Genomic DNA, 19,315 nt, shown 5'->3' on the forward strand with positions numbered 1-19,315 from the left:
TTAATTGAAAAAATAAACTAATGCCAATTCTATTTTTAAAAGCATTCTTACTTTGCACACCTGCCTAAAACTTTTGCACAAAGTCACTTTTTTTAAAATTTTCCATGAGTAGAGCTGTGTAAGAGCTTATTTTTTGGATTCATACGATGTACATTTCATTGGATTAATTTTCTGGTAGATGAGCAGACCGTAGGTGTTTGGATTTGCCGGGTTCAGCCAGACTTCAGTTAGAAGTTTGTTTCTTGACCTATGGCTTGACTTGAACTTGTTCACGGACCCCAAATTCCATATAAGTCAATGGGGACACAAACCTATGGGTTCGACTCAAGTAACGAGTATAATGGAAGTTAACTATTGGGCAGTTCAGATCTCCACCCACATACAGCCAGCCATAAACAAAGAATTTCTTGGGTAGCTTTTTTGGGAATGTTTTACACACAACATTTGAAAGTGTTGTTTTAGCCCCAGTGAGAGCTATTCAGAGACTGCAAGTGGCACTCACTGAGCCAAGCATAGAACGTAGCCGAGTATCCCATGACTTGATTGAGTGGTTAGCATACAAACAGCACTGGAACTTGGGCACAGACCTTTTTTAAAAGACCATATTCAGGTTCAAGCCTTGGACACCCAGTGTTAGGTATGAACCCCAAACTGTACGCTTATCTCTAATCACTTTGTAGTGCTCTTTTTGGGCGGTGGAATGTATAAAAGAAACAGTAGCTCAGTAATTACACTTTGCAGTATTTAGTTTATTTGTTTGGTACATTTTAACTTTATTCTAAATGAAGAATGAATAAATAACAATAAGATGAAAGGAGCTGTAGTATGATAAGTAGAGTTGAGCGAGTAGTTGACTATTCGTTCTCGCTATGGTGTTAGCAAGTACTGCCCACTACTCAAATATTCATTACGAGTAGCGAGCACAATGTAAGTCAATGGGAAATACTCGCTAAGTAGCGAATAACCCGAAAGCCGCACTTTTTGTGTGAGTAGCGAATAGTACGGCTTTCGGGTTACTCACTATTTAGCGAGTATTTCCCATTAACTTACATTGCACCCGTTACTCGTAACGAATATGCGAGTACTGGATAGTACTCACTAACAGCATAGCAAGTACGAATACTCAATAACTCGCTCAACACTAATGATAAGGTAATTGGCCTCTATCAAAGGTCACCTAGCAGCTTTAAAATGGCTTCCACTAACAGGCTTAGCGCAAGCCTCTCTGCTTACCAGATCCCAGGGGTTGCCCTTGCCTTCACTATTTAACACATGTATAAGAATCTCAACCTAAATAGGGGCCCCTGGGCTGGGGCCATGGAATAAGCTGCTGTTCGGTGATGCAGGCTGGCGGGAAAGGTTAGGTAGCCGGGGAAAAACCAAGAGGGCGGGAAAAGTAGAAAATCAGAAGATGCGAGAATAGCCAATAAAACAAACTGAGGTCACACTAGGAAACAAATACACTTATACTGGAGCTGAACAGACAGAACTATATCAGTGTATCACAAGGCTATATCTTGCAGCTACCTACAGTAAGTTGGAAGCTTACGTAGGGTGTGGTGGTCTCCAATTGTCTGGAGCAATGAGCTGATAACTCTGGCTGGACAGCACACACATCCATGCTCCCAGACTGGATGGCACTGGTGGTCCCAACCACCCTAACCTAAGTGGCTTAACAGACCCTGAGACATCCATAGCTTCTGTTTCCGATGTCTCTTCTATCACCAGCAATGCCAGTAGAAATAATATGGCCGCGGTGCATGGTGACATAAGCAGACGTCAGAGGAGCAGGTCCATGCGAAAATGTCACTGATGAATACCCTTCACTCCATTCACATGTTTTTTTGGGAACCGTAAGAGTCTGTCTGGTCAGACTCACAGCGATAGGAAAGTTATGCCCTATACTATGGATAGAGAATAACATACAAGCTAAATCTACCCATTTAACAACATTTTTGGATAAGCACAACTATTTTATCACTTTTTATTTCAGATTTTTGTAGGTCGGATGAACAAAAGGAAGCAATTTTGACACTTTTTTATTTTTTTGTGGCGTTCACTGGGATAAATAATGATATAGTGTTATAGTAGGCATCACTGCGGACATGGCCATACCAAGTATGTGTCGTCTTGAAAGGGCATGGATTTTTTTCTAGATTAAACTATTTTTTATAAGGAAAATAGGAATTTTGGGGAAAGTGTTCTACTATTTTTTAAACACTTAAAAATATATATTTTTACATTTTTTTTAGTCTTTCAAGGGGATTTGAACATCTGATACTAAAATTGTATAGGTAACACACTGCACTATTTGCAGTGGAATGCATTTCCTAGCCTTTCAGTATTTGACTCACAAGTGGCTTATAAGACTTCAACTCCTGTGAGATTTGATAGACAGTAATGTGTGGCAACCTTAGGAATAGAGATGAGCGATTCTGTCAAAGATCGGGTCGGTTCAGGATCATTGACCCCACCTGAGATCGCCAACCGGATTTTTTAATTACTTATTTAGTTAAATATTTTATTAAAAAAAGCCGTATGCGGTTCCTCTTGTTTTGATACACAGCCACGATAAGCGCACGGCTGAGGGCTGCAACTTGTAGCCATGGCTTCATCTGTGCTGGTATCAATACAGGAGGGACCCTACACCAATTTTATTTATTTATTTTTTTTACTTTACACCATTATATGGACACAGACAGTGTTTCTGATTCCAACCAATCACAGATGCTGTCTCAGAGGGTGGGGCACGATCTGACTGCAGCCAATCTGAGACGCTGGTGGGTGGGCAAAGCAGTGAATATGTATGAGGGATAAATATCGGCGCTGAAACTAGCGCTGCAGCTGAAGGGAGACTGGGTAAGTATATATTGCCTTAACCCTTTTTCTTCCTTTTCTTTTTTTTTTTACAGTGGTCAATCCCAGCCATGCTAATACTTGACATGGCTGTGATGGGCAGGTAGAGGATGTTTTTTGCCATCTGAATATTTTTCCAATCCTTGGCAAGATTGCTGACTTTTGTGGTAAATGTTCGGATGTCCGATCCAAATCCTATCTGGCCAAAGATCCTATGAGTTTAACATTTTCCGATCTTTGCTGATCAGATTCGCCCATCTCTACTCAGGGGCCATTTGTAGGCCATCAATATGTCATAGTAACCCATCAACACAAACAATCACGATTCAGTCCTCTATCATACTCTTTATGTGCTACCTTCGGTATTGATAGTGGCATATGAGGGGGTACACTGCTCAGATCAGTGAAAACACCAATCATAATCGTTACAACATTAGCCCATCTGTGTTTACCAGTTGGGCTCTTTCAGCTGATTACACAGGTACAGAAGCTGTACCGTCTTATCAGCATGAAGGATAAATCTGTCATGAAGCATTAACTGTTAAAGGAGGTTGTCCACCTACTTAAAAAAAAACCTCAGTATAGTTTAAAAGAATAAATCATATAATATACACCTTACTGATTCCTTGACAATCTAATTTCATATAATATAGTATAATAATAATATAATATATATAATATATTATATAATAATAATAATATATTAATATGATATAATAATAATAATAATATAATATTCTGGTCCCACGCTGGTCCCCATACTTCCTGTTCAGTACAGATGGGCAAATGATGGCTGCAGGTAATCACTAGCTACAGCGATTTGGTCACTGTTGTGATTGGCTTGAGCCAATTGATCAAAGGGGAACCAGAGCCGCAGAAAAACAAGAGGGAGTTGGTAATTCTGGATAGGTAAGTATTATTTATTTTATTATTATAAAGTATTCCCAGGTATTGTCCTTCTTATATATTAGTGAACGGAGAACCCTTCCATATCATTCTTTGTCATTTTTCAGCTTTGGTATTATGGAATGAGGCAAAGTTTTAAATTGTGTATAGAAGTTAAATATTTCTAAGGTGTTGAAGAATAACATTGAAACACATAAACAAGAAAAAAGTACACAAACATATATAAAGTCATAAATGTACAAATGGACTTACATTGTGAAGTTCTCTTCTAAGAAACATCGATTACGAAGAAGTCCTGCCCAAAGCTGCACCCCAATGATTCCAAATATGAAGAAGACAAAAAAACAAAGAAGAAGGACATTCCCCAGCATAGGCAACGTATCCAGTAGCAAGTTTACCAGGATCCTCATACCTGCAGAGGAGTGAAACAAAAAAACAGCAGAAATGGAAGAAGAAATTGTGAAGGAATATGTAAAAATAGTATGTGAAAGACTAAATCACGGACAGCATGGGGCAAAGATGAGATGACGCACAATGAAAGATGGTCATGGCGGATAGTGACAAGTTAAGTACGCAAGGAGCACAGGGAGAGGAAACAAAAAAACCCCAGATGACAGAACATTTTGACAGAAACAACAGCAGTTTCTCCCATCGAAAATTGATGGGTTGATCTCAGTAGTTAAATGTTCCAACTCATGCATACAACATAATAGTAACAGAGCCCATGGAAAGCAATGACTGGATCACAACACACAGATGGTAAAACTGTTGACTTTTAATATGATAAAGAGACTGCTGAAAGTTGTTAAGGATAAAGTGTGCTTTACACGCTGCGACATCGCTAACAATATATCGTTGGGGTCACGGTGTTTGTGACGCTCATCTGGCGCCGTTAGCGACATCACAGCGTGTGACATCTACGAGTGACCTTCAACAATCCCAAAAGTGGTTAAAATCGTTGATTTTGGAGAGGTCGTTCAAAAACCAAATATTGTTGTTTGGGCACTAGCGATGTTGTTCCTTGTTCCTGCGGTATCACACATCGCTATGTGTGACACCGCAGGAGCGACGAACATCTCCTTACCTGCGTCCACCGGCAATGCAGAAGGAAGGAGGTGGGCGGGATGTTACGTCCAGCTCATCTCCGCCCCTCCGCTTCTACTGGCCGGCCACTTAGTGACGCCGCAGTGACGTTGCTATGACGCCGAACGCACCTCCCCCTTGAGGGATTGTTCAGCGGTCACAGCGACATCGCTGACCAGGTGTGTGCTTGTGACACTGCCGTAGCAATAATGTTCGCTACAGCAGCGATCACTACATGTCGCACGCACGAGGGGGCAGGTGCTATCGCGCACGACATCGCTAGCTTTCGCTGGCGATGTCGCAGCATGTAAAGCACCCTTAAGACCAAGAGCGATCCATAATAATTTTTTCTCAGAATGATGCATAAATTAGTTTAATTTTGAATAATTTCCTTTGCATGTGTGCCTGCTGCTGCGCAACTATATATTTGTCACGCTTGCCAGGTACGACAAGCGTGGCGGAGGGTGTTGTTCAGACTTACATACATATGATGCACAACAAAACACAAGTAACAAAGGGGACACCAGGGACACAACAGCAGGGGGTCCTGGAACTAGTGAGAGGGGATGATGGGACACCTCCTATTCTCCGCTGCAGCTGTCCCTATTCTCCTAGCCAGTCCCTATACAGTCTCCGCAATTGTCGCTGAGCAGGAACCTGAGAAGACCCTAAAGATGCCCTGACTAGTGGAGAGCAAGTGAGGTACATTAGACGCCACTGCTGCACTAACAAGAGACAAGGTAAGGTAAAACAAACAGGGGGGGAAAGCAACAAATCAGGATAAAGCTTGAGAGCAGGAAACCTTCACAGCATAACCTTCCTCGAAGGCGGCCAGAGAACAAATGAGCTTGTATCTTCAGCAAGGAATGCTGGGAAGACACTTCTATTTAAACCTGAAAGGGTGTGGCCACAAAGTGAGTGCAACTGAAACACTCAGTTAAGAACTGCTGGACAACAAAACTGACATTAACTTATGATGACCTGAAAGAAAAGAAACCACGTTTAGATGAAGAGTCCCAGATGGTAAAACCCTGAATTTGTCACTAGTATCCAAAAATAGAGATATCACTGTGACAATATCACAGGAGTAGGGAGATAACTGTTAGCGGCCATCAGAATACAACAGCTACTTAAACTATCTGACTCCACTGCTGACAATGTGGATCCCTATGACTGCACTGTCAGAGGACACCTGCTGTCATGGGGAAGACCTTTAAGGGATTGTCCACTACTTTGACAAGCCCTTCTGTATCTGAGTATATGCATCCCCGTTAAAAAGAAAATATCTATTGTCATCTCTGATGCTGGTCCAGTGGTGTCGGCACTCGCTCTCTCGGAGTTCCCCTTCAGAAGTAACAGAGGAAAGATCGGATGTATACCACGCTATCACCAGAAAACCAGATGTTGATTATTTCATCTCTATTCTTTTAGTCAAGTCGATGTGTTTCAGAGAAGTTTGTCTCCTTCATCATGACATCAAGGAAAAATCAACAGTCTCTTGACCTGAGAACCTGGCTGTGACCGGGTATCTTGACCTGGGGTTCCCCTTCAGACATATCAAACATCAATAGTAAGTGAAATGTCACCCACAGTTCAAATTTCCTCTTGATTTTCAATCATTCGAAGGTGGGGACAGCAAAGTCGATCCTGATTGGGTGCAGGGTTCACGCGATGCAACAACTTCATGTGAGCCTCAAGAGAGCAACGGGCGACACCAGGGGAATGGCGCCCTCACCGGAGGGGTTATGAGGTTTTATTGTAATGGGGCAACCAACCAGATTGAGAAGGGCTTGTCTGAGTAGTGGAAAACCTCTTTAAGTGATGGCACAACAATAAACCTTCTAGATGCTGTGGCCCATAGTGACTCCCTCTGTCACTCCACCCTTCAATTTGATGTAGAGTGTTGATTAGTTGAATCTACAGTTGGGGGCCCAACAAAGGTCTTAAGGTGGTGTCACACACAGCGACAACGACGTCGCTGCTACGTCACCATTTTCTGTGACGTTGCAGCGACGTCCCGTCGCTGTCGCTGTGTGTGACATCCAGCAACGAGCTGGCCCCTGCTGTGAGGTCGCCGCTCGTTGCTGAATGTCCAGCTTCATTTTTTGGTCGTCGCTCTCCTGCTGTGACGCACACATCGCTGTGTGTGACAGCGAGAGAGCGACGAAATGAAGCGAGCAGGGAGCAGGAGCCGGCATCTGGCAGCTGCGGTAAGCTGTAACCAAGGTAAACATCGGGTAACCAAGGTGGTTACCCGATATTTACCTTCGTTACCAGCCTCCGCCGCTCTCACGCTGCCAGCGCCGGCTCCTGCTCTCTGCACATGTAGCTGCAGTACACATTGTGTAATTAACCCGATGTGTACTGTAGCTAGGAGAGCAAGGAGCCAGCGCTAAGCAGTGTGCGCGGCTCCCTGCTCTCTGCACATGTAGCTGCAGTACACATCGTGTAATTAACCCGATGTGTACTGTAGCTAGGAGAGCAGGGAGCCAGCGCTCAGTGTGCGCGGCTTCCTGCTCTCTGCACATATTGCAGCACAGCAACGCGTGTCGTTATGATCGCTGCTTCGGCTGCTGTGTTTGACAGCTAAGCAGCGATCATAACAGCGACTTACAAGGTCGCTGCTACGTCACAGAAAATGGTGACGTAACAGCGACGTCGTTGTCGCTGTCGTTTAGTGTGACCCCAGCTTTAGCCTTGCCAAGAGTACATGCCTGTTAGAAATGGCTAAATGCAAAATAAAAGAACCACGGAGGGCTACATGGTTCACAATCCTTTGTTAGAAAGTGGTGAGGAGACAAGGAGAGGCAGGTGCTCAAGGTTGTATGCTCATCTATAGGAGCTGTGCTACTGCCATGCACAACTTTATTTCATGCTTTGATGCAGTAAAGTTTATGGTGGTTGATGTGAGCTATATTCCTCCTAGCATGTGCTTTTTGCACTGGTGAGCAGCAGAGAAAAAGTTTAATCCTGGGCCTGGATCTTCTCTGATCATTCAGGTTTTGAGGCAATGCCTGATGTGCACAGGTGCATGATTAGCACAGCATAAATAGACAGCCAGAACTTCAGTGTGTGGTTGGGCTGGAAAGCTGAAGGAGACTTTGTGCGGAAACCATAGCTGTACGGACTGGCACATCTGGGACTTATGATATGCTGTTTACCAAGCTGGACTTTTTCTTTGTAACCCTGTCATAAGTAGAATAAAGGTAACACAGCAAACTATTGCATCCTTTTAACTAGATCTGTATGTCCACATTCATTAGAGACAGACTAAGAACAACATCTTTGAAACACGTACTCCCAGCAAATTCACTATGATGTCATGAGGAACTCTTTTTAATGACCATGAAATACATTTTTTGTATTTTTTAAATTCAATTTTGGACCTTGTTGCTGGAAATATCCTCTTACAACACAGTAAACTACATTATGTGCCTTGAAAATAAATGTAAAAAAAACTATAGTGGAAATGCTATTTTTTTTTCCATTTTCCAGAAAATAGTTAATAAAAATAAAGCAATATTATTTGTACCCAAAAATTGTAAAATTGATAAATACCATCAACACGGAAAAAAATTGCACACTGTATGTGGAAATGCAAAAAAAACCTAAAATTAAAACAGGCTCAGCATTATAAAGTTGAATAACAGTGTGATAATTAAATGGTTAAAAGGGAAGTGTTATTTATAAATAATACGCAAATGGATTTTCCTTTGAAAACATCCATCTCTATGAAATGCAAAAAATATTGATGAACTTAATTTGGGTTATGGACAGTTTAGTGACTTATTGGTTGGCACAGTTGCCTTGCAAAACATTAGACATGGGTCAACCAGGTCAACAATTGCTTGATTTGCGCAAGCTCTTTTTATGTTCCTCTTGAGTTTAAGGAGTCAGATTTCCTAACTGTAACATATTTACCTGACCATGTCCAATGATGTCTTCCTGTTACGAGGGGGACCCGGGGAAGCGTGCCAAGATGGGAAATGGACAGCTTCCGCCGGTCAAGGTCCACTGTGCGGTGTAAGGGACCGCTGCTATGGTGGGTGAAGAGTGAGCGGGTTACTGCTAGAGATCGTCTGGAATGTCACAGACGATCTATGTACACCGGTCTGCCCTAACCCGTGAAGGTTGTATGGCACGGATCTCACGGCTTGGTGTACCTGTTGCACGGGGAAGCACAGAGGTGCCCACGCACGTGTGCCAGTGGAAGTCACGAGAATATGGCACGAGGGTAGCACAGAGGTGCCCACGCACGTGTGCTTTCAATAACCAGGTGAGTCCGGTGGAGACTTGAGGAGCTCACCTGGGACAGGAACACGGCCTGTTGAAGGGGATACTGCCGGAGCAGCAAGGCAGGAACACGGCCTGCAAACCAGGTGCTGCCTAAGCAGCAAGGGCCAAGCCCACAAAAGACAGTAATGCCTGAGCAGTGGCGTGGCAGCACGCTGCCAGACATCCAAACATAGAAGGATGGTCGCGCGCCGCCATGATGGCAGGGGGAGCTTTTAAGGAGGTGTAGCTCCACCCAAGGGCGGGCGCGAGGCAGAGATGACGGACTTGACCCAATCAGGGTCCACGACGTCCCAGCCTGGCCAGTCAGGATTCACCACGTCACCAGCCTTGTCATCAAGCCGTGTGACGTCAGTGGGCGAATCAGGACCCACCACGCATTGCACATGCTCACCCTCCTGCCTCTGGGAAATAGAGGCGGGATGCTCGGTCTCACAATGTGCAGAGATAACGGGAGTCTCACTGCTTCCCTGAGCAGCAAACCTCTGCACATTGCGCAACCTCGCAGACCTTCGGGGCCGCTGAGCAGGAGGACCTGTGGCAGGCCAGGAATGGGAGACCGCTTCACTCCTTGTAACAGGAGAACCACTAGGTGTCACCCTTCTGCTGCCTCTCTGAGAAGGTATCTCCTGCACACTGCGCAGTCTGGCAGACCTTCGGCACTGCTGAGCAGGAGCGCTCGTGGCAGGCAAGGAATGGGAGACTGCCTCAGGAGAGCCACGAGGTGTAACATCTACCCCTGTCACCAAGAACGGCCCCAATTACTCTGAGGGTAGGGGGGATGATGGACAATGCAGTGATGCTGCCATTGCTGGATGGCACAGAAGCCAAAAAAGCAATTTGTTGTATCACTAAGTGTATATGTTTCTGCTAACCAGCATAGTTTTGGACTGGTTAAAGAGCATAATTTAAAATTTTATTCTATGGCTATGGCCAATAGGATAACACTTCACCCTATTTAATCTTCCAATAGTCTGCTGGTAGTTGTCAGTTATTTTATGTGGCTAATCCACCTGGTTCACTATATTTGTTGTAGCATCCTAATTCTGCTTGTGATCCCAAAGTTATCACTGTGATTCCAGCTGGGATATGAGTAGCTACTCCATAAGCTGCTCCATAGTCACAACCCAGGGTGCTCTGATGTAATTCCAGATCACGTATGAGAGAAAGACCAAAAAATTATGCCAGTTTTAAATTTTTTAATTTTTTAAAGATGTGTCGGGATAAAGACATATGTTTTGGAGGCCCTCTGGTCATGGATACCTAAGTATGAACTTATAGATATAGCAAAGTTTCATTCATAGACCATAATTGAGGCATACCAAGTGTCTACAGTCTAACAGTAGAGCGCTATAGGCAATACTTGTGCCATCATAAGGTGCTACCCAGTATTAGAATAGCTGCCATGTATGAATAGTGAAAGAACATTGCTATTTATTCTACTGATTCTGATTTACTTTGAGAGAAATACCCTTTCTGTGGCTCTATATCAGGAGTCATATGGATATAAGGTATGGGATTATAGAAATGGTACCATTTCATGAGTATGAACGGCATGAATCTTTTAAACGCCAATACAAAATTAGAGATCAACTGTAACAAAAACTTCCACCAAGAACTATTTATTTTTTAATTAAAAAAGCAGTACCATTAAAGTTTTTATCCTTCTTAATGTATTGTAATCATCATATTACAAAGCACTGTGTACTTACAATTGTTCTTTTTGCCCTTCTGCCCAGTTAAGTCTTCTGTTTTCCATTAGGTCTATGACATCACGTGAATAAAAAAAAGACTAGCTGAATCATTTTAAGCTCTATGTAGGGACAGGAAGTCTCTTTTCCCTTCATGCGATATCAGTAGAAATACGAAGTGTTTTCAGTGACCTAGATTTGTAGTTCTAATGTTAACTCATATAAAAAAAAAGACATTTATGGTTTCTACATAGAGATTAGAAGAATTCAGATAGTCTTATTTTAAACACATGATGTCATAGACCTAATGGAAAAGAGAAGAATTAACTGGGTAGGCAAAGTGAGGCAATTGTAAATACACAGTGCTGTATAATATGATGATTGCAATATATTAAGTGGATAAAAACTTTGATGGTATTGCTTCTTTAAAGGGAAGGTGTCGTAAAAAAAAATCAATAACTGAAAAAATGTAAAGTATTAATGTTTTAATGTTTTGTTTAAATAATATTATTTGTTTTTAATTGAGCAAAATATAAAAAAAATAAAAGTCTGATATTTCACACTCTTAAACACTAGAGGAAGCAGCTGCTGAAATCCTGCTGTAGAGCTACTGTAGAACTAGCTCACATTACAGCTGCAGTAAAAGTGGGCAGAATCTGCTCTCCTGTGTGATGTCACCTCCCCCTCCCAATCTGGGTGTTTCCAAAAAGATAAGGAAGATGCAGTTTAGGATCACAGTGCAGAGCCATATTGTTGGTGACCGTAAAGTGATCATAATGTATAAAGTGTCATTGAAGACAGCTGCATAGTGCTCCCCACATAGCATTCTGCATGCCCTTGTCCTCCAATGCTCTGCCATACGCACATCCGCCCGCAATGCTCAGCAGCACGCCCATTGCTCTGCCACATGCATGCTTGCAATGCTCTGCTAGACGCACGCTTGCAATGCTCTACCACATGCACGCTCGCACACCCACAATGCTCTGTCGCACGCACGCTCGCAATGCTATGCCGCATACATGCACACCCGCCCGCAAGTGGCAGTGAGGCCTTTGTATGGGAGATGCAACTGTTACATGTAATTTTTTGCATCCCTTAAGGGGGCTTTACACGCAATGATATCGCTAACGATATGTCGTCGGGGTCACGGAATTCGTGACGCACATCTGGCATCATTAGTGACGTTGTTGCGTGTGACACCTATGAACAAGTGTTAACGATCAAAATTACTCACCTAATCATTGATCATTGACACGTTCATTTTCCAAATATCGTTGCTGGTGCAGGACGCAGGTTGTTTGTCATTCTTGAGGCAGCACACATCGCTATGTGTGACACCCCGGGAACGACGAACAGCAGCAATGTACCTGCATCCTGCCGGCAACGAGGTGGGCGTGTCATTAATGTGGCTGGTCTCCGCCCCTCCGCTTCTATTGGCGGGCTCCTGTGTGACGTCGTTGTGACGGCGAATGAACCTCCCCCTTAAAAAAGAGGTTGTTCGCCGCCCACATCGACATCGCTAGGAAGGTAAGTCCGTGTGACAAGTACTAGCGATTTTGTCTGCCACGGGCAGCGATTTGCTAGCAATGTCGCTGCGTGAAAAGCAGCCTTTACAGTTTCTGATTGCAGATCAGTACTATACAGAATAGCAATTTTTTTTTTGCGTCACATGTTACCTTAAAGCTAATAGGAAAAAATAAGGCACACTGTAAGTATTATATATTTATGGCATTTTTCCACACTTTACAAGCTAGCGTATAGCATCTGATGAGTCTCTCATGAGAAAGAATCGGATGCATTATGCAAATGACACTCGGCTCACACTCTGCTGCAAGTGTTAGCCGAGTTTCGTTTACTATGATCTGATTCTCTCACAAGAGGTGTGGAGGAGATGGAGAACATCATTTCTCCATCTTCTCCATTGTTTGTGTTGACGTACTGTATGTTGGACTGCTCTCAGATGTCATCTGAGTCCAGTCAAATGTTTTGCATGCACCCATAGACTTTTATGGGTGCGCACCATCCAAGATACGCTGCAAATTGGAGCAAGCACTGTTTTTTTGGGTTTTTTTTCATTCCAACTCACCATAAGACAAAAAAATGCTAGTCAGCAATGCTCCATAGTATGCATATAAAAATGTAAAATAAAATTTATTAAAAGAATTACTTGTAAGGATTTACAGTATGCCCACAGGTTTGAGTGAGTTTTTGATGCAGTGTATTTTCCCTCCATCAAAAACGTAGCGTCTTACAGTTCGCGTAAAGTGGATGGCAGTTATAAAAATCTCCTGCCCTCTGCCCTTCTTTTTTCCTCAGTGTAAACTGACCTGCGATGTGTGTTTCTAGTCCTCAACATGTCCATTTCTTTTGTGGGTGCACTGAATTTTTTATACAGATTTTCCCAATAGAATTTCATTAATTGCAGAAAATGTGCAGGTAAAATATGGAAATGTGTAGAAAAGCATAAAAAAATGCATGTAATCTGCACATGACTGTATCAATAACGTTTTGTCAAGTAGTATTAAAAACAAAAATGGCCATTTTTATATCTGCCCAGTAGCCACGTCATGGCATATCTCATATATTGGGTACCTACTCTGAACTGAAGCCACTCTCTGGGTTTAAAAATCTCTCATGTATGGGCAAGTAGGAACTGTTTATAGAGAATAAAATCACCTGTAGTTAGTGGGGGAGGGGTGCACAGTCAGAAGGCATGACCCCCACTAATGTAGACAAAAAGACCGACGGCACTCCCAAAACTGCAATGTGTTCAGTTATGCACCTGTTCACATTGCAGTTTTGAGAGTGCCGTCAGTCTTTTTGTCAAGTATTAAAAACAAAGCAGCTCTATTTAAAACATTAACACCAAAAAGTGACAAAAAATGCAGCGTTAAAAAGGGTGATAGCACATGTAATAAAAAAATACCAAAAAAGTAATGCAAGAATCCTAATTTACATAATAGGTGCAGAAATGGTGTAGAAATTATGCAACATCAAACACTCACCAACAGCTTATCATGGGAGCGCAGGAGTTCAATCCCTACAAAACAGCACATTGTAATAAAACTTGTAGAGATTTTAGCCTTATTTGTGAATACAGAGAGAAAAAAGTGCTGACATGTTGTCCATGCCCCAGTAGTGCTGGAACTGTAACAAGAATACACTCCATTCATATCTGGTTTTGTCGGCAAACAGATGGCTGCATTTCCAAATGTCATTAATCTGGCGACTTTCTCTGTGCAGAAATGGGCTCAGTAAATTTTGATTCTGCTTTGGAGTCTGCTCTCTTTCACGATCCAACAGAAGGATAACGTTTAGTGTTACTATCATATGAAAAGCTCTTGTCTGTTTAATGTCGGGCACTTTCTAATTTACTAATTAGGAATTTCAGAAACTGGTAATTAACTACGATTGTGAGAGGGCGGAACGAAGAACTGATTAGGATTTCTTTTGTGCCAATGGATGATCTACAATCCTAATTTATATCTCCATTATTGACTAAAAACCTCCATACTATCATGACCCAGGCTGGTATCTGCGGCTGTGGTATCTCCCAGCTCCGGCCTGGTCATGTCAGGGGTTAATTTCTCCCTGCCTCATTCTGGTTTCCAGGATGCTATATCTGGGTGCTATACCTCTGGTTCAGTGCCAGTGATAGTTTCATAGTGTCTGTAGCTGGCTCTGTTGAGGTACCCAATCTGTCCTACCATGCACCCTCTCCCGCCTAACCTGTGTCTGTCTGTCCCCCCTGGACCCATCCCGCTTTGTTTGTAGTTTGGACTTCCCAGTACTTGACTTACGTTCCTGCCCCTGACTTGGCTCTGTCTTTCCCTTCAGCTTTCTCTATTACCGTTCGGCTCCTGACCCCTTTGCTTGCTTCTGAATTTGAGTTTGTTCTCCCCTCGTACATTGTTTTCACTTTCTGTTGCTGACTCAGCTCTCTGACTACTCTGCTGCCACCTTGTGGTGACTTTGCTGTACTACTTCGTGTCACGTCTTTGTACAATTAATCAACAAGTTACCTGAAATATTCATGCCACTTGTAACAACTAGATCAACTCAGAATTGTCCCCAAATCAGGCAACAAATAAGTGGCTCATGTTAAAATTTTAAATTTTTATTACATTCATTAAAAAACACATAACAAACATTAAAAAACAGAGTTAATCCTGTGGGGACTAGAGATGAGCGAACCGGTCGCGGTTCGGCTCGAGGTCGGTTCGCCGAACGGAGGTCCCGTTCGAGTTCGGTTCGTCGAACGTTCGACGAACCGAACTCGAACTGCATAGGAAACAATGGCAGGCAATCACAAACACATAAAAACACCTAGAAAACACCCTCAAAGGTGTCCAAAAGGTGATAAACAACTCACAACACAACACAAACACATGGGAAAGTGACAAGGACATATACTCATGCGAAAACAAAAGAGCTGGACAAGGAAAAAGAGGAGGAGACACAGATATATGAGTATATGCAAGGAAACATCGATGCCATTACTGTGCAACTTGAGCCCTGCTCATTTTAGGCTTCCAAACTGGATAAATTGCCTGAGCTTGCCACGTATGCCTTGGGGATCTTGTCGTGTCCTGCAGCCAGCGTTCTCTCGGAACCTGTCTTCAGTGCTGCTGGGGGTCTGCTGGCAGATAAGCACACGTGTCTGTCCACTGACAATGTGGACATGGCTCTCAGAGGACTTTTCTTCCCCTGGGTCAGCCAGGGAACGGGAAAGGCACGCGTATTTTTGAGAGTGCTTCATGCAAAGCATCTGTTTCATTTTGAAAAGGGGGATCAAGTGATGCCAGTCAAGTGGGGTGTGTGTGGCCCAATTAGTGGAAACGAGGGAGACTGTAGTTGGAGTCCCCTCGCTGTGTTTATAAAAGAACCAAGATGAACAAGTCATGGCTCTCAGAGGACTTTTCTTCCCCTGGGTCATCCAGGGGATGGGAAAGACATGCGTATTTTTGAGAGTGCTTCATGCAAAGCATCTTTTTCTTTTTCAAAAGGGGGGTCAACTGATGCCAGTCAAGTGGGGTGTGTGTGGCCCAATTAGTGGCAACGAGGGAGACTGTGGTTGGAGTCCCCTCGCTGTGTTTCTAAAAGAACCAAGATGAACAAGTCATGGCTCTCAGAGGACTTTTCTTCCCCTGGGTCATCCAGGGGAGGTGAAAGGCACGCGTATTTTTGAGAGTGCTTCATGCAAAGCATCTGTTTCATTTTGAAAAGGGGGATCAACTGATGCCAGTCAAGTGGGGTGTGTGTGACCCAATTAGTGGGAATGAGGGAGACTGTGGTTGGAGTCCCCTCGCTGTGTTTCTAAAAGAACCAAGATGAACAAGTCATGGCTCTCAGAGGACTTTTCTTCCCCTGGGTCATCCAGGGGACGGGAAAGACACACGTATTTTTGAGAGTGCTTCATGCAAAGCATCTTTTTCAAAAGGGGGGTCAAGTGATGCCAGTCAAGTGGGGTGTGTGTGGCCCAATTAGTGGAAACGAGGGAGACTGTGGTTGGAGTCCCCTCGCTGTGTTTGTAAAAGAACCAAGATGAACAAGTCATGGCTCTCAGAGGACTTTTCTTCCCCTGGTTCATCCAGGGGACAGGAAAGGCACACGTATTTTTGAGAGTGCTTCATGCAAAGCATTTTTTTCTTTTTCAAAAGGGGGGTCAACTGATGCCAGTCAAGTGGGGTGTGTGTGGCCCAATTAGTGGCAACGAGGGAGACTGTGGTTGGAGTCCCCTCGCTGTGTTTCTAAAAGAACCAAGATGAACAAGTCATGGCTCTCAGAGGACTTTTCTTCCCCTGGGTCATCCAGGGGAGGTGAAAGGCACGCGTATTTTTGAGAGTGCTTCATGCAAAGCATCTGTTTCATTTTGAAAAGGGGGATCAACTGATGCCAGTCAAGTGGGGTGTGTGTGACCCAATTAGTGGGAATGAGGGAGACTGTGGTTGGAGTCCCCTCGCTGTGTTTCTAAAAGAACCAAGATGAACAAGTCATGGCTCTCAGAGGACTTTTCTTCCCCTGGGTCATCCAGGGGACGGGAAAGACACACGTATTTTTGAGAGTGCTTCATGCAAAGCATCTTTTTCAAAAGGGGGGTCAAGTGATGCCAGTCAAGTGGGGTGTGTGTGGCCCAATTAGTGGAAACGAGGGAGACTGTGGTTGGAGTCCCCTCGCTGTGTTTGTAAAAGAACCAAGATGAACAAGTCATGGCTCTCAGAGGACTTTTCTTCCCCTGGTTCATCCAGGGGACAGGAAAGGCACACGTATTTTTGAGAGTGCTTCATGCAAAGCATTTTTTTCTTTTTCAAAAGGGGGGTCAACTGATGCCAGTCAAGTGGGGTGTGTGTGGCCCAATTAGTGGCAACGAGGGAGACTGTGGTTGGAGTCCCCTCGCTGTGTTTCTAAAAGAACCAAGATGAACAAGTCATGGCTCTCAGAGGACTTTTTTTCCCCTGGGTCATCCAGGGGACAGGAAAGACACACGTATTTTTGAGAGTGCTTCATGCAAAGCATCTTTTTCTTTTTCAAAAGGGGGGGTCAACTGATGCCAGTCAAGTGGGGTGTGTGTGGCCCAATTAGTGGAAACGAGGGAGACTGTGGTTGGAGTCCCCTCGCTGTGTTTGTAAAAGAACCAAGATGAACAAGTCATGGCTCTCAGAGGACTTTTCTTCCCCTGGGTCATCCAGGGGACAGGAAAGGCACGCGTATTTTTGAGAGTGCTTCATGCAAAGCATCTTTTTCTTTTTCAAAAGGGGGTCAACTGATGCCAGTCAAGTGGGGTGTGTGTGGCCCAATTAGTGGCAATGAGGGAGACTGTGGTTGGAGTCCCCTCGCTGTGTTTCTAAAAGAACCAAGATGAACAAGTCATGGCTCTCAGAGGACTTTTCTTCCCCTGGGTCATCCAGGGGACGGGAAAGACACGCGTATTTTTGAGAGTGCTTCATGCAAAGCATCTTTTTCTTTTTCAAAAGGGGGGTCAACTGATGCCAGTCAAGTGAGGTGTGTGTGGCCCAATTAGTGGCAACGAGGGAGACTGTGGTTGGAGTCCCCTCGCTGTGTTTCTAAAAGAACCAAGATGAACAAGTCATGGCTCTCAGAGGACTTTTCTTCCCCTGGGTCATCCAGGGGACGGGAAAGACACGCGTATTTTTGAGAGTGCTTCATGCAAAGCATCTTTTTCTTTTTCAAAAGGGGGGTCAACTGATGCCAGTCAAGTGAGGTGTGTGTGGCCCAATTAGTGGCAACGAGGGAGACTGTGGTTGGAGTCCCCTTGCTGTGTTTTACATGAATTTCGAAGGGCATGACATGCCTAAGAGGTTGAGTTTCATCATCTGCAACTTGTTGGCAACAGAAAGGCTGCCTTTACACCCTTTTGAGACCGAGGATTTTCGAGACCTTATGCCCATTGCAGTGCCCCAAGAGCCGATGACCAGTCGTCACTCCTTCTCCAAGAAAGGCGTGCCCGCACTACCACAGCAGGTCGCACACAACCTCACCGATTCCTTGAGAAACTCTGTGTGTGACAGGGTGCATTTCACCACAGATACTTGGACCAGTAAGCATGGACAGGAGAGTTACATGTTGCTGACTGGGCACTGGGTAACTATGGTGAGAGATGGAGAAGGGTTTGCTGTACAAGTCTTGCCGTCCCCACGACTTGTGTGTCAATCCTTCCTATGTATGTACAAGTTCCTCCACTGCTTCTGCCTCCTTAACCTCGTGTGGGTCCTCCACCTCGGCCCAAACCATGTGTGGTCAGGCCACCCTTCCTTGTAACTGCGCCCAAGGAATCCCACACACCTCCTTACTATGCTGGCAGCAGAGCTCAAGGCCATCAGGCGGTCAAATGTTTACTTTGAAATGTAGGGGAAATGTGAGACACCGCTGAGGAATTGTGGACGGATAGCTCTGGAGATTGAGACCGAGTTTCATCAATGGTTGTCTACACTCAACCAGCAGTCAGGGAAGGTCAGGTGCGCCAATGATGCAAACCAGTCTGCGACCCTTCTTCAGGGCAATGTGACACACGTGCCTTGTATGGCTCACGTGTTGAACCTGGTTGTCCAGCAATTTTTAAAACACTATCCCGGCCTACATGGCCTTCTGCAGAGGGCACGGTGTAACGTCTGCCTGGATCGACACACTCAGATGGACTGTAAAGGATAGGCTAGAGGCAAGCCACTCACCAAGCTGGACACCCAGAACCCTGAAACCCTTTAACCCCTATACAGTGATTTGGAATTACACAGGGCCCAAGTTGATCAATACCTGTGGAAGGCTGTATTTCAAAAAAGGCAGAAATCCAGCATCAAGGAGAGCAGTGGATTAAAACTTGCTTTTATTGGAAAGGTAAAAACAAAAAGTGGTCCAGTGAGCACAGAGGCACAAGTATTATGCTTGTGCCTCTGTGCTCACTGGACCACTTTTTGTTTTTACCTTTCCAATAAAAGCAAGTTTTAATCCACTGCTCTCCTTGATGCTGG

The 19,315-nt window shown here is 44.2% G+C and overlaps 1 protein-coding gene across 4 annotated transcripts in view; it reads right to left on the minus strand.

The window, feature by feature from the left end:
* Nucleotides 1–19,315, minus strand: part of CACNA1I (calcium voltage-gated channel subunit alpha1 I) — a 1,217,075-nt gene that overhangs the window by 414,967 nt on the left and 782,793 nt on the right. For all 4 annotated transcript variants that reach the window (XM_075321783.1, XM_075321781.1, XM_075321782.1 and 1 more), the window contains one exon: nucleotides 4,015–4,174. In XM_075321783.1, the coding sequence (XP_075177898.1) occupies nucleotides 4,015–4,174 (160 nt within the window). The remainder of the gene's footprint in view (nucleotides 1–4,014; nucleotides 4,175–19,315) is intronic.

This window comes from Anomaloglossus baeobatrachus, chromosome 8 (assembly GCF_048569485.1).
Source record: "Anomaloglossus baeobatrachus isolate aAnoBae1 chromosome 8, aAnoBae1.hap1, whole genome shotgun sequence".
NCBI lineage: Eukaryota > Metazoa > Chordata > Amphibia > Anura > Aromobatidae > Anomaloglossus > Anomaloglossus baeobatrachus.